The sequence below is a fragment of the Ovis canadensis genome, chromosome 12, assembly GCF_042477335.2.
Source record: "Ovis canadensis isolate MfBH-ARS-UI-01 breed Bighorn chromosome 12, ARS-UI_OviCan_v2, whole genome shotgun sequence".
Classification (NCBI taxonomy): Eukaryota; Metazoa; Chordata; class Mammalia; order Artiodactyla; family Bovidae; genus Ovis; species Ovis canadensis.
This window is the reverse complement of record NC_091256.1, coordinates 34,615,520-34,631,324: the sequence shown is the minus strand read 5'-3', so window position 1 is coordinate 34,631,324 and position 15,805 is coordinate 34,615,520. Positions and strand designations below refer to the sequence as shown.

At 33.4% G+C, this 15,805-nt stretch overlaps 1 protein-coding gene across 6 annotated transcripts in view; it reads right to left on the bottom strand.

Annotated features, from left to right (window-relative positions):
• The window catches only part of MARK1 (microtubule affinity regulating kinase 1), a 140,676-nt gene that overhangs the window by 37,477 nt on the left and 87,394 nt on the right, over positions 1–15,805 (bottom strand). For 5 of the 6 annotated variants that reach the window (XR_011247645.1, XM_069545378.1, XM_069545377.1 and 2 more), the window contains exons 4-7: positions 10,384–10,432; positions 9,210–9,275; positions 5,425–5,495; positions 822–878 (exon numbers count right to left, since the gene is read on the bottom strand). Coding sequence is in view for 4 of the 6 variants with exons in the window: in XM_069545378.1 (XP_069401479.1) it covers positions 822–878; positions 5,425–5,495; positions 9,210–9,275; positions 10,384–10,432 (243 nt within the window). In the remaining 2 variants the exon portion in view is untranslated. The remainder of the gene's footprint in view (positions 1–821; positions 879–5,424; positions 5,496–9,209; positions 9,276–10,383; positions 10,433–15,805) is intronic. The other variant, XR_011247646.1, reaches the window with a different exon arrangement.

Genomic DNA, 15,805 nt, shown 5'->3' with positions numbered 1-15,805 from the left:
TTACAAAACTAAAAAATAGAGCTACCACATTACTCAGCAATCCCCCTCTTGGGCATATATTCAGAAAACACAAAAACTCAATTTGAAAAGATACACACACACCAAGATACAGAAACAACCCATGTGTCCATCAACAGATAACTGGCTTAAGAAGATGCAGGGTAGAGAGAGAGAGAGAGAGAGAGAGTGAGTGTGTGTGTGTGTGTGTGTGTGTACATGCACAATGGAATATTACTTTACCATAAAAAGGATCGAAATAATGCCATTTGCAGCAATATGGATGGACTAGAGAATATCATACTAAGTGAAGTAAGTCAAACAAAGAAACACAAATATTATATAATATTATTTATATGTGGAATCTAAAAATACTACAAATGAATCTATATACAAAATAGAAACAGACTCATTGACACAGAAAACAAACTTATGATTACCATAGGGAAAAGGAAGAGGGGAGGGATAAATTAGGACTATGGGATTATCAGATACAAAATACCATACATAAAATAGACCCCCGTATAGCACAGGGAACTACATTCAATATCTTGTAATAATCTATAATGGAAAAGAACCTGAAAAAAAATATGTATAATATATAATTGAATGACTGTATACTTGAAACTAACATAATACTGTAAACCAACTATACTTCAATTTAAAAAAAAGAAAATACTGTCTTTTATTAAAAGCTGCTGTAAAAATTAAAGTGAATTTTCTTCTATAATGTCTGGCACAATCATGCAATCAAAAAAATAGCTCTAACAGTATCAAATATCTGTTAATAATAAGAAATTTTTGTTATAAAACCAGTTGCTTACCTTAAGATCACGGTGAACAATGCACTTTTGATGACAATACTGTACAGCAGATACAATCTGAAATAAATATTTGGACAAAAGATTCAAAATTATTATAGTAAAAGCACACATTTTTCCAAATTATTATTCCAGTTAGAGAAGTTACTAGCTTGGATTTCAAAGTTACATTTAGTAATTTCACTGCTCCTTTAGTTCAGAAAACCATACGTGCTAAAGTGATGAAATTTTCACTTTTAAATTCGGACAATGTGGAAAAGTAGTGTTCTCTTGCTTAAATATACTAAATATTTATCAGAGTGCATGAAGATTTTTCGTATAGGTTGCTATATTTCTCTGTTTACACAATCAAATGTATACTTCATAGTTTTGGGTCAAATGGTTTACTCCACTGTTGGAATAAGAATTTTGGCACACATGAATCAGCATTTCAAGATAATTCTCTCAAGTTCAAAATGCAAAACTCTATTTTAGGAATTACATTAAATGTGCTCAAGGCATGTTTCTCAGGGAGGTCAACTGACTTAAGAATTTATCAACAGGGCATTTAGCAATACTGTATTTTTGTCTGTTCATATATTACAAAGCAAAGGGAAAATTTTTGAGCCTTAAAAGGAAACCTAATTTTCAAAAGAAAAAGGATAAAAATGAAATATAATTTTAAACCTGTCACTAATTCAGCTGGGCAAAGTATTCTACCCTTGTAACTAGATTCTGTATGCAGTCTTAATTTCTATTACCTAGGGCTCTTTGGGGATGGCTTATGGGCCAAAGATACAAGTGAGAAATAGGTTATAAGCAATTCTATGATAGTTATATACTTTTATTACATAAAATACAGAAATGGAAACTATCTGATAGCAATCAGGTAAGAGCTACTTTGTACATACATGTATGGCCATTTTAGCACAGCAGAACATTCAGGTCTGCGGAGTCAGTTAAATGTAAACACAGTCCGAATGTTGAGTATTGGTTAGGCACTTACAAGTGGGGACAGAAATAAGATTTTTAAAAGTCTAAAGGTGATGTGAAGTATGACCACGCTAATAGGATATTGGTTAGGGGGAAAAAAAAAAACTTTGAAGTAGTACAAGTGAAGCTGCTATTTCAGTATTATAAAATTATTCTAATGTATATTAAAATGGTTCAAAGACAGAGAAGACATGAATTCGAAACAAAATCAACATACAATGAGTAAGATGTAATTCTACTAAAGTCAGTTTGATCCAACAGTTTATTGAGTACCTGCTATGTGCAAGAAAATGTGCTAGCTGCAAGGGGAACACAGAAATGAACAATAAATGTGCACCCTGTCCTTAAGGAGTTTACAGTCTGATTAGGAGGAAAAAATATGTATATAAGTAACTATATATATAACAAGGCAGAATCATAGAAGCAGATGTACAAAGAAGCAAAGGAATCATAAAAATAAAGAATAATTTCCAGTTGGTAGGTGATATTAACATTTGACCTAAGCCAACATGAAGGACAGAAATATTTTAAAATGTGGAGGCTTGGGGATGGGGATGTAGAGGGTAAGGGGGTGAAATGCCTACTGTGGAGGCAACACAATGTATCTGAAAAGTAAGGTTGGAAAATGGTACTACTGGGAGTTAAACCTGGACAGACAAGTTGGTAAAAGTCTCTGAATTCCAAACTAAGCAGGTGCTACGGAACCATGAAATGTTTTTGAGCAGAACAACTGTGAATGATTATAATCAATTTTAAGTGTGAGTCCCCCAAATATAGCAGAACCCTACAAGTAATATGTAGCATTCATTTTCTTAAGCAATATGCTTCAAATTGTAATATCTAATTTTCACCAAAATATGTTCATTAGTTAAGAGATATACATTTATATGTAAATATTAATTCAACTTACTGAATATATTATATAGGCCATAGGATGTTCATACTGTAAGGCTGTTTTTGTATCACAGATGACAGAACTTTGCTGATAACATTATGTTTTTCAAGTCACCTTCTCTTGATACAATAAAGAAGGCATGCTACAGATGATTTGGTTACCAAACATGAACTTCACCTTAGACAGGATAGTTTCTACGAAAGCAGTTCTATAGGCACTTCTGGAATAAAAATCTGCTGCGTCTTTAAGACTTAAGAAGGGAAAGACAATTTATAATACCACCACACTGATCTAGTAGGATACAATTTCTACAATGAAAGCTGCTCTGGCTTCTGACTCACTCATTGTAAGAATCCGCATCCACAAATCCAAATTTTACTGCATTAATCTATGGCCAGACCCTCCCATCTCAAACCTTCTGTACCTCCACAAATGTAATCTATGAACTTCTTTATGATCCTTTTGTTACGGATCTCAAAAACATAATTGACAATAAGTCCTGCACTGACCCTAAGACAAGATATGTCAATGTTTTGCCATGAGGTGCAATTGTGGGGTTTGCTTTGCAATTATTTATAAGTGGGTCAGGAATTCCCAAGCTTCAAGTCGTAGCCTTGATATTGGGAGGGCTGAATCAACATTATGATTTTCTTGTAGGCCTTCAAATCTTAAGGGAATGCAGAGGAGCAATAGCTGCTCAACTGGTCCTAAACTGTCGTAGTGTCTTTGCTATAATTCATGGTAGAGTCAAGGACATACATGTATAGGTGTGTATATATCCTTACTAATACAGTATATTCCCCTTCACTGTTAAACTCTTGAAAGTAATTGCATGAAATATAGAGCAAATAAAAATAAAATAAATATACATTAACTAGAGTTTTAATTAAACCTATAAAGAAAAATAAACAGCAAAAATAAATATAAAAACAAAAACAAGTTTTTGACAAATAACTACAAAATGGTATATGTGTTTTCATTGTTTTTTAAAATGTGAGTTGGTTACCTATTTAATTTGGGGGGAACACATATAGATAGTAAAATACATTTACTATTTATAATAGAGAATTATTTTTTAAACTCCCATTGTTTTACATTTTAAATAGAATTCATTTCATATTCAACCTCTGATCTCATTTCAAAGTAATCCAGATTTCATTAAAAAAAAAAAAAGAGCCACTTAATAATTACTTGGATCTTTATCAAAATATCTATGTCCTAGCCTCCTATCCTGCTCACACCTGTCAGTAAAGATGAGTAAGCTCTTTGAAACAGCAGGCATTTTCACCTTCTCTAATTCCATATAGTACCCAGTACAATTTTTGACCACAGTATGTTTTAAATAATAAATAAAAGCAACCAACTAAAAAGAAGAGTGAGCAGTGACAGTCCTTCAAATACCAATTTAGATTTCAATGGAAATATCCAATGTCAATTGGAATTTTCTTCCTAGTTGGCTACTAAAGCTAGAGTGACTGAGATGGAGAGAACGACAACACTTGAAGTGATGATTGTAGTTCTTTACTTGAGTAAACTTGGACTTGAAACCCAGCACAGAAAAGAACTTAACAGTATGTGGCTGATCGCTGTCCAGCTTCTCAATGTTGCTTCCTCATTACCAGTTGTCTTTAGATCCAGCTATTTTAAGTCAAATGCTTCTAAGATCCATTTCAAATATAATGAATGGCTGTATATATCTTTGGTCTAAAGCATTTTATATACTGTGTTCCAAAAAATAATGACTCTGTGAGATATTAATAAATAGATGTTTCCCAAAATAAACTCACTCCATGATTAATTCGGAGAGTGCTATGTCAATAAAATAGTCAAAAAGGTATTTTCCTCCCATCTTCTTTAGGACTTCTGTAATTGTTTATATGTTAACATATATGTAGAAATCTCACAGTAGGACATTTCATATTAGTATGACCCAATCTCACTGATTACAGGATCACTTTAATTGCAGAATCATGCTTAGAGAAGAGATACTAAACTATTTTTAAGTGAGTATTTTAAATTCACTAAGGCAAAGTTTGCCATATAGTAAGTTATCTGTTGAAACTTCAGTAAATTTTATGAACAATTTACAATTTATTAATCTGGCATTGCTACAGGAATTTTTAAAGTATGCTAATTTTAATTACTTCATTCCTAAAAATTAGAAACAAAAGCTTACATGAACTTAAATTGCTTTTTCTTATTTTATCATTTAGGTAACAAATCATAATCAAGTCGACCTGGAAATACCAATATCTTACCATATTCTTCATACTGGCAAGGTTCCTTCCCTACTCGACTAAATAAAATTGATCATAGTCTTTAAACCTACAAAAATAGGAGTTCCAAAAGCAAGATATCTTTAATTACTTAAAAAAATACAAAAACCTTTTTAAACAGTACACAGTTATGTTGTACATATAAAGGTAATAATACTTAATAATAATTCCTGGATAAATGTTTAAGTATTTATTTTCTATCTCACTCTAGGTCACTACTTCCAAGACTATCAAAGAGTTATTAATAAGAGTCTCAACTGTAAACATTTTACTATTTATGGTGATCTAAAAATAACCAAATATAACTATTTTACAAATTTCTTTTTCAGGTTTCCATCTTTAAAAAGAAAGTATCAATTTTTCTTTTTAAAGTACCATGTACTCTGAATTCTGGTTTGTGATACTGTCCATTGTACATCACTAAAAATATCAGCAAAACAAAGTTGAAAACTACTTTCCATACCTGCCTAAATTTTGCACGGGCCTCTTTTTCTTTCATTCTTCCATGGGCAACTAAGTAATCAAATACTTCACCTGAATCAGAAAGGTAAAGCAGGCAGTAAAATATACACAGATTTTCAGTTAACAATATATGCAATGTCAAGTTTTTGCCTTGTTTTTAAAGAAGCTTTTGGCCCACACTTTTCAGATAGTTCTACATAAAACTATTACATGATAGAAAAAAAGGGAAAAAGACATATAAAACCAAATATTGGTAGCAGCTTATGAATCAGCAAAACTCCTTTAATAAAAAAAATCATGAAAACATTAAGAAAACTTTCTTCTTTCCAGTACTATGTGAAAATACAGTCAACTCTTTATTATCCATTCAGATAAAGGGAAGCCACAGCACAGGCAACCAAAAATTACATTTGGTTCTGTATTTGGGGCTTACGTTTCAAATAAAACACCAAAAGCCATATTAGGTTGGCTCACTCTCTTAAAGTCTACTGATCGTTTAATCTTGGTCAAATTCCATCTCTCTATCTCCATCCACACTGATTTCATTCTTATCCTTCGTATTTTGATCATGTTCCTTCTCATGATACTCATTTCACCTGCACTGGTACTTAACTCCTTACTATACAGAATGAAACCATCCTTGTGCGCATCTCCTATTACCCTAGAGGAGCTGCAACCTTCTTGAATGCTGTCATCACACCCATACTTTACCTGCATGCCCATCCCATGATAGGACACAAAGTGGAGAGACAATACAAATTTGTTGAAATAATTTAAAGATATTAGAAACTGTAAAAATTTTCTAATAGATCCTTTACATGTAAGTTTTTCATTTTTGTCTAATTAATAATAAACCTAATGTTCAGTTACATTATGAAAGATAAAATACCTCAGTGTAAGGGATAAAAATTTTATATCCTTATAATTTGTACCATATAGACATACATGTATATTAAAAATTCACCAAGTGGCTTAAAGAGTTCTTATAAAGTAAAGCAAAGTGGTTAAAAACTCAGGTTTTAGAATCAGACTAATTTTGGTATGAATCCTGATTTAGCCCTAAGTTGCTATGGGGAGATATTAGGAAGATTTCTTAACTATGTTAAGACTCCTTTTCTCCCTATTGCCTATCTCACATGGCCGTTGTGAGGATTAATGAAATAATGCACGTGCTTAGCACAGTGACTGGCATATAGTAAGCACTCAATAAATTATATATTTGTATCTAGGTATACAGATATATTACATATACATATATGCAATATCAATCCTAGGACATAAGTAAAATGTTAAAAATTAAAATGCAATGATGTATGTATGTCAGATGAAACTAATACATCTACAATGTTAGCAGATTATATAAAAGCATACTTAAATGATTAAATGGGATGATAAAAACAGAGAAATGAATAGATGCTCTAGTTGACCCATCATAGCAGTTAACTCTAGATATATGAATTTAGGCTGGGAAAGATATATACGGCAGGGGTTCAAAAATCTGGACTGCCCTCAAGTTCTGTGTGGAATGTTCATACCCCAGATGTTTACATGACCCAGTCTTTTACTGATTATATATTACTTGTTTATGATACGCTTCCCCAACTAGAATGTCATCTTTTTGATGGCAATGACATTGTATCTGTTCATCCACGTGTTGCTTGCACCTTGAATATCACCTAGTACATAGCAAACATTTAATAAATAATGTCTGCATGAACAATAGAAGAAATATACACACCATTGTGGATTAGCCCTGATGCCTACTTTTAATAGGTTCCTTTGAACAAAACATGGTTCATATAGGAGTTCCCTGCCCTTCTAATCACTGAAGATCTTTTGCCCTATGAATGAACCAGAGTCAAGAGATGTACTCCTCAAAGAGGCCATTTTTCATGCTAAGTTTCTAGTGTGCATGTCAGATTCAATCCTAAAATATCTATAAATTTTAGAGGAAACACATTGTTTTATTTTCCAGAGTCATCTTGTCATTCATAGGTTTAAAAGGCCACAGGTCGATTCTAGACTTACTGCTACAGAACTGTGATGGTTTTGTTACAGGACCACTGACTGGCAAGACTCAAAGGAAACCCATCACCAGGAATTAGAATTAAGTAACAGACCACCTGGTTTGGGATGAGCTGAAGTACACACCCCTCTACCCTACACTACACCCCACTGTCCCCCAATGCTACTGAAGGAGAGCAGTGAGGACCCCAGGTGCTGTCTATTACTCCAGCCATTGCTCCCCTTCATTAGCACCAACAGAGAGTTGACTCTACTTACCATTAATTGTTAAAGCAGTACGCACATTCGTATTAACCCAGCCTTGTGGTGGACCTTCATAAAAATCGAACAATGCCCATCGATCCTCAGCTGTCTACAAGTTCTCATATCAAAGCCATGTCTAATGTCTAGCCTTTTTCTTGAGACTAGATCACTAAAAAAAGTTTAACTGAACTATAAACACACAGGGTTCCCATACTGATGAACTGTTAATTTACATCTAACTAAAGAAGTGTTAAGTGAACAAAGAATTCATTATGTGGTATTTGAAGGTTCATTAATTTTATTACAGACTAACATTTGATGCAAGTTTGCATGATGGTTAATATTTTTTAAAATCCTATGATAATAAAAAACATTAATGATCTAGGTTTTTGGTTTATGTAAAAAACTTACATGAAGTACTTTTAGGGTTTTTAAAAAGTGATGCAAAAACCCAAATCTATTAAAAAACTAAAAAAGTAATTAAAATATTTAGTATTTGTAGTAAATTTTTAAAAAATCTAAGAAGTATAAAAATACAGTCTAAATGTTGTAGATTAAAATAAATTGTCTTTATTCAAGTTACAGAAAATCAGAACATCATAAAAATCTACACCCTTTTTTAGCTAAAAGGACTCAAAACTAGACTCACCACTAAGTTTTCCTACTGATTAGCAAAAAAAGGTTAATTAGACAAGTTGGTTTAAATCATTTCCAATGCCCTCCTTCTTTAACTGCTTAAATTCTAGGAGTCCTTTAAACCTTCAAGATCCTCTTTTTACTTATTAAATTATTTAACTCCATAAATTTTAAACCTGTGTCTGAGAAAGTTAGGGCTTATGCCCAATAGAATAGTGATTCTACAGCAATGTATTTCTCATTTGAGGCAAGTGTAGGAAATGAAAATGACTTTCTAATAATCAGTGTTTATTTTGATGCTAGACAGTCAAAATAAACATTGTATTCTACTAGAAGTATATCTTACCATTCCCCTGTCAACTCAGTATTCTAATTTATAAAATATATAGATCAATACTTGTTTAAAATGAAACATTTTATAGATTATCTTGAAGATGTATGTATATTGAGAATCTGTGATATGTGATCAGTGAAACAAAAATGTGACCTAGAATAGGTTTTTACTATAAACATTACTAAAAACATTCTGGGTTTGAGATTTCCTATTTATAGCCAAGAGAAAATAGTATTAGAAAATAATAATAATAATATAATATTAAGATGAATGTTTCATAGATTACATTCATAGATAACAATGCAAATTTAATTTTGAAAAATACCTCTAAGTAATTTTTAAATAAGCCAAAGTTCAATTTTTAAATGTAGGATCAATAGGTCTTGAAATCAAACAATGAATTTTTATAAAGACACCATTGAAAGGCATTTTAATAAAACTACAGATTCATTAACAACAATAAAGACATATATATTATAATGAGCTTTCAGGTATTAATAATTCTACATGTCTCATCAAAGGTAACTTTTCATTCCTCTCATCCTTACCCCCACTTGCGTATTCCATGACTAAATAGAGAGTCTTCTCTGTTTCAATAACTTCAAACAATTTTACTGAAAAAGAAATTGAGATATAACTCTGTAATTGTGAGCATACTAGATATGCTTTAAGAAAATTTAAGGTAACACTAAACCAAAGGAAGAGTTGAGCATTTACTAAAAATTACTACTTACAATTTAAAGTTTTTAACTTTTCCCAAGGATTATTACTACCATGGTAGATCTATCACAAAATGATTTGGAACCAACTGCTGGGTCAAAAGAGATTTAAGTTTCTAGGATTAAAAACCTTATCCCCTTTCAAATTAGAATAAGGTAATAAAAAGGAAAATCTTAAAATAAAAAAAATTTATTAGAATAATAAAATTTAGTGAACGCTTAAAAAGATAACTATTATCATAATGATTCAATCGAGAATGTTAAATAATCTTTGGTGCAGAAATAAAAATTTTATAAATATGTGATATTTTAAGTTTCTGATTAAAATCTACTAAATTATCAGACTTATGTAGTTGAAATTATATACCATAGGGAATTGCATTTGTATCTCTAATAAACATAAGGTTTTTTTAGTGTGCAAGAAACACACTTCAAGAATAAACAGATTAAAAGAAGAATTGCTTTTTACTTCTTAAAATCCAATGACTTTGAGTAATATGTGTAAATTAATTTACAAATAAATTTATCTGTAAATATGGGGGGGAAATAGAACTTATGGAAATAAGTTCACTAAAATTGAAATAAAATCTTTATTTTCTTTAAAATTCAAACTAGTTATTTTGCCTATGGACTATGAACAAACCCAAGTCCACATTGCCAAAATATCTGGAATTATTTCTTATCCATATCTAAATGGCATGCAACCTTTAGAGAGATTTAGTAAGGAGATACAAGAAACACCTGTATACAGCAACTCTAAGTCATATGTATTATTTTAGTGAAGAGTAGAAGAGAGCAAGGTAGTAGAAAAATATAATTTGTAGCCTTCAGTCAACTTCTTTATAATATTTATACCCAAAGTAACACTTTCTGAGATTATCACTTAGGTTATCACTTTTCTTCTTTTTATACAGAACATCCTTAAAACTGTATCATTTCAAATAGCCTCAACAGTATTTAAGGAAAATATTTCATCATTAATTGTGAAATATAAATTTCATACCTATGTTAGGGTGATTCAATATCTTCATTATTCGTACTTCTCGAAACAACTGTGAAAGGAAATGGGAAACATTTCTGCTAAAAAAGAACACTCAACAGAGAACCAATCAAAACATCTATTTGAAGAAATTTATCTTCTTGTAAGACACTATAGGATTTAATAGTGGTTAAATAAGAGATTTACTTCACAATTCCAATTCTACTAAGACTTGGTTTCCAGGACAATGTTAATTAATTGAACTCAAATGGTTCTGTGTGTGTGTGTGAATATACCATATACAATAAAAAAACATTCAAACACTCATTACTAGGAATAAAAGAAAAATACTACGGAAATGAAACTAAACGTACATTCTTATGACTTTTATCCAAAAACAACGTTCTTAGGAGGTGGAGGGCCTGATTCTTTAGTTATCTCTACTGGTTGATCACACTATAAGCAATTAAGAATAAAGGTATATAAACCATTAAGCTTTTGTGTGGACATAAATTTTCAAATCACTTGGGTAAATATCAAAGAGGACGACTGCTAAATGGTATAGTGGAGTAGGTTTAGCCTCCAAAGTGGCTGCACCATTTTGCATTCCCATCAGCAGTTGAGAGTCCCTGTTGTTTCACATCCTGGCCACCATTCAGTGTTGTCACTGTTCTGGATTTTCACCATTTTATAGGTGTGCAGGAAGGCCCAATGGCTCAAAAGGTCAAGAATCCACCTGCAATGCAGGAGATGCAGGAGACTTGGGTTTGATCTCTGGGTCAGGAAGATCCCCTGGAGAAGGAAACAGCAACTCACTCCAGTATTCTTGCCTGGGAAATCCCATGGACAGAGGAGCCTGCCAGGTTATAGCTCATAGGGTCGCAGAGGTGGACATGCCTGAGCACACACATGCAATGCAATGGGTGTGAAGTGGTATCTGTTGTTTTAATTTACTCTAGTTAAAGCAATAATCTACAGCCATCGGGTTCCTACATCTCAAAGATGTCTAGAATATATTGTTCTATGCACAGTTTCCTCTTCTTCAGGTGGATTTCTTTTTAAATTTATTGAAATATGGTTAATTTACAAATATGGTTAATTTAGTTTCAGGTATACAGCAAAGTGATTCAGTTATATATATATATATATATATATATATATATCTCCATATATCTTCATTTTTAGACTCTTTTCCATTATAGGTTATTACAAGATATTGAGCACAGTTCCCTGTGCTATACAGTCGGTCCTTGTTGGTTATCTATTTTATTCTTTAATAGTTTTTGACAAGGAGTGAGGAAAAAAACAAAAACAAGCAACAGCATAAATGTGTGTATAAGCTGGGTATGTGCTGGCTTAAAGTGACAGGCAGCTATGGACAGAAGAGCAGCCGCTGCTGGAAGAAGTGATGATGGGGGTTTTAAGTGGTTAACTGACTTGGAACAATGAAGTGCCAGAATCATGCCCTGCCAATCACCTTATTCTTAAAGAAACACTTAAATGTCAGCTAGATTTGTCATTAACCTTCCAAACCTAGAGAATTTGGGTCAACTGAACAGGAGTAGCACATGGATTCAGTAAAGGTTTATGATATCTCTTCTTCATGACTCGCCATAATCCCTTCTTAAAGTCTAATATTCCAGTTGGCTGCACAGAAGAGAGACTGGACAACTGCACCAGTCACTTGAGTCAAAGGGAGCAGAAAAGGGAGAGACAGTGAGTTCCTTACACATATGTGATTTTCTCACCCAGAACACATCCTTATTAGCAAAGATACTAATCTTATCCATGCTTGTTCTTCCTTAGTAAAGGGGGAGAGAGAGAGGTGAGGCAGAAAGGAGAGCTGAACATTTAGACCAAGTTAAGAAGGAGATGGAGAAATGTAAAAATCACTGCACGCCCATGTACAACAAGAGACACAGGAGATATGGGTTCAATCCCTGGGTTGGGAAGACCCCCTGGAGAAGGAAATGGCAACCCACTAGTCAAAACTATGGTTTTTCCAGTAGTCATGTACAGATGTGAGAGTTGGACCACAATGAAGGCTGAGCACTGAAAAATTGATGCTTTTGAATGGTGGTACTGAAGAAGACTCTTGAGAGTCCCTTGGACTGCAAGGAGATCCAAACAGTCCATCCTAAAGGAGATCAGTCCTGGGTGTTCATTGAAAGGACTGATGCTGAAGCAGAAGCACCAATACTTTGGCCACCTGGCATGAAGAACTAACTCACTGGAAGAGACCCTGATGCTGGGCAAGATTGAAAGTGGGAGGAGAAGGGAGCGACAGAGGATGAGATGGTTGGATGGCATCGCTGACTCAATGGACATGAGTTTGAACAAACTCCAGGAGACAGTGAAGGATGGGAAGCCCTAGCATGCTGCACTACACGGGGTCTCAAAGAGTCAGACATGACAGAGTGACTGAACAACAACAACCAGTACTCTTGCCTGCAAAACGCCATGAACAGAGGACTCTGGTGGGCTATACAGTCCATGAAGTTGCCAAGAGTCAGACACGACTGAGCGAACTAAGCATCGTATATGCAGGCCAAGTAAGGACAACAAAAGTTTGCCATTGTTTTAGATCAGCATTTATATGAGCTTCCCCACCTTTAAAAATTTCAGTGTGATTAAAACGCACATGAGAATTAACCAGGAAAAAGTTCGTGAACATATTAAATAGTCCCACATTACAATTTGAGTTTCTGATTCTAATTTCTAGTCCTATTTTTCCTCTTGAAACTGTGACATCATGATGTTCCTAACATATACAAATTTAGCAGGAGAGCTCTGGATTCACTAATACCTTTCAAACTATTGCTTCAACTTTTCTGTTGGCTGGGAATTAAGTCCAGGGTTTTAAGACTGTGTTGAATTACAGAAGTAAGTGCTGAGCAAAGGCTTGAGATGGATGGGTCTTCTATGACTGAAGGGCAGGGACTTCACTGTCTGGACTTTGTGACAGTTGTTCTAGTTGTTCAGAGGCTTTTGTGGTTTCCTCCTTGATTCTTGACTGTTTTAGATAACTGAAGTTAGTGAACAAGCCTCAGTTCTGTGGAGAGGTATTCACTTTTCAGTTCAGTCCTTCCTGGTTAGAGGTAAGGATCAGGATTAGGCAAAACTCCATTAGGGTAAATCAATACATATTTGCCTTATTTATTTCTTCTCTCAACTACTCTGTTCCTTCCGACCTCTTCCATTCCTTCTGCTTATTACTTTTTGATGGTGGAAAAGTCTATTCTATTTATTAGTAGTCAAGTAGACATGGCTAAGACAATGCTCATCCTATTTATTCTCAAAGCATGGTAGTCAGGGACCAGTCAAACTCCCATCATCATCTCTACCAGACCTGCTCACTGTGCTATCCCGGGACCTGTCAATGTTAAGGACTTCTTCATCATCTCCGTGTTCTTGGGCAGACAGAGAAGTCCTCTGGCTATGGAGAAATTGACAAAGGCAGTGGTCAACCGTGTTCCCCCCAAGGAGAGCTCTTCCAGGCTGTCATCAGAGCCACAGTATGCTGGGCTCATAAGAGGAGGCTGACATTCATATCTTCTTGTGCCTTTTAACACAGCTTTCTTGGCCTTTCAAGTATTTTGCTCTGATTTGGGTTTGAGGAGGGGCAGAAGCCCTTCTTTGCCTTCACCTCAAACCTTGTAAAAATTCAACTGTATCTTTCCAACAGTTTACTGGCCTAGTAATGTGAAGGGTGGGTGCTGCTGTACCCTGTAGGTGGTGTTCTGTTCTAACAGAAAGGGCTTTGTATACACGTTCTCAGACACACCAGTCATTGAGGGATTTTATATACAATTTGCCTATATTAAGAGAACCCTACAGATTAAACTCTCAGCTTTTTAATTTCTAGCATTACCATTTTATTCCTCTTTTACTTCAGACATTATTATTAGGACATCAAATATTTTATGAAGTAATTGCTAGTACCGGTACTAAAACTCAGCCTAACTTAAGTTCTCTCCATGAAACAGTTCAGAAAAAGAAATCTGAATATACTTAAATTAGTATATATAGATGATTTATAACAAAAAACACACAAAATGCTTAGTATTACTTCTAAACTTGACAACTTGTCATCAATTATTAAATGCAAAATAACAGGCTCTGGCACTCTGCCTAAATTTTACCTTCATATATGAATGATAATTTTTTTTTTTAATGAACTGGTACTAATTATATAGTGCTACAGTCTTTCCCAAGGGTTTGTATAGATACAACTGTGGGCTCAAGTTGCTGTTAAGTAAATACAATTGTTTGAGATATCAAATAATTTCAGAGAGAAGATACTAAACATTAAATAGACTAAATTTGAAAAAGTGTCCAATCTCACTAGGCAGAAATCATGAAAATCAAAACAAAATCCCTTTTACAAGATTGGCAAAAATTAAGAAATTGGATAATATAAAGTGCTGACAACAATGTGGAGCAAAAGTAAATCTCATACAAAGTTAGCAGAAGTAGATATTGGTGTAGCCACTTAAGAGCAATTTGACATTATTTAATAAATTTGAGGATATGCATGCCCTTCAACCTTGCAATTCTACTTGGAGAGATATATACCCTTCTATACTTCTTTAGAAAAAGATGTACACAACAATAAACATTGCTGCATTGTCTGTAATAGCAAAAACAAAAAGCTAACTAGAAAAAAAAGAAACACTAAAACAACAGAACAATCTAAATATAAACAGAAAGATGGACTAACTAGTAGATATCTACTGAGAGAATGGGTAAACTGGCTTATTTGTAAAATGGCATATAATAATAGTGAAAATAAATGAACTAGACTATACATACTACCATGAATAAAACTGTAAGACAATGCTAAATGGAAAAAAGTAAGTTGCAGAAGAATAAAAAGCTTAAAAATAAATAATATATAGTATTTTACGTAAAGATACACATGTGAAAATTTTTAAACAAATGAATGGGAATAAGAAAGACCAAATTCAGAATAGAAGTTATTTCTAGGTAGAAAGACAGGAACAGAACCAAGAAATGACACACAGGGCTTCAACTGTATCTCTAGTTTTATCTTATAAAAAAAGATCAGAAATGAAACATTTCAGTCCAATAAATAAATATTATGAGAAAGCAACTTTTTTAAAATGGGAAAGATGTTTTGAAGTCTCCATCCAAAAATTAAAAATAGACTAGTGTACTATATCAACAAACTTCCCAACTTAGAAAAGCCAGGAGTATGACTCTTAAAGTAACTATGAAAATATTACATAGTTCTTGAGAATACAGAAATAGATGTACACTTTTCAGCCAAAAAAGACTGAGAAATTAGAACAGAGGTCTTCAGAATCAGAAGCAGAAATACAAGCATCAAAAGCAAAATCCAAATAGTACTATTCAAGCAAAACTAAAGAGATGGTTTATGAATAACTCTTGGTTCTGGGTGCTTAACTTTAAGAAGGGCAGGGGG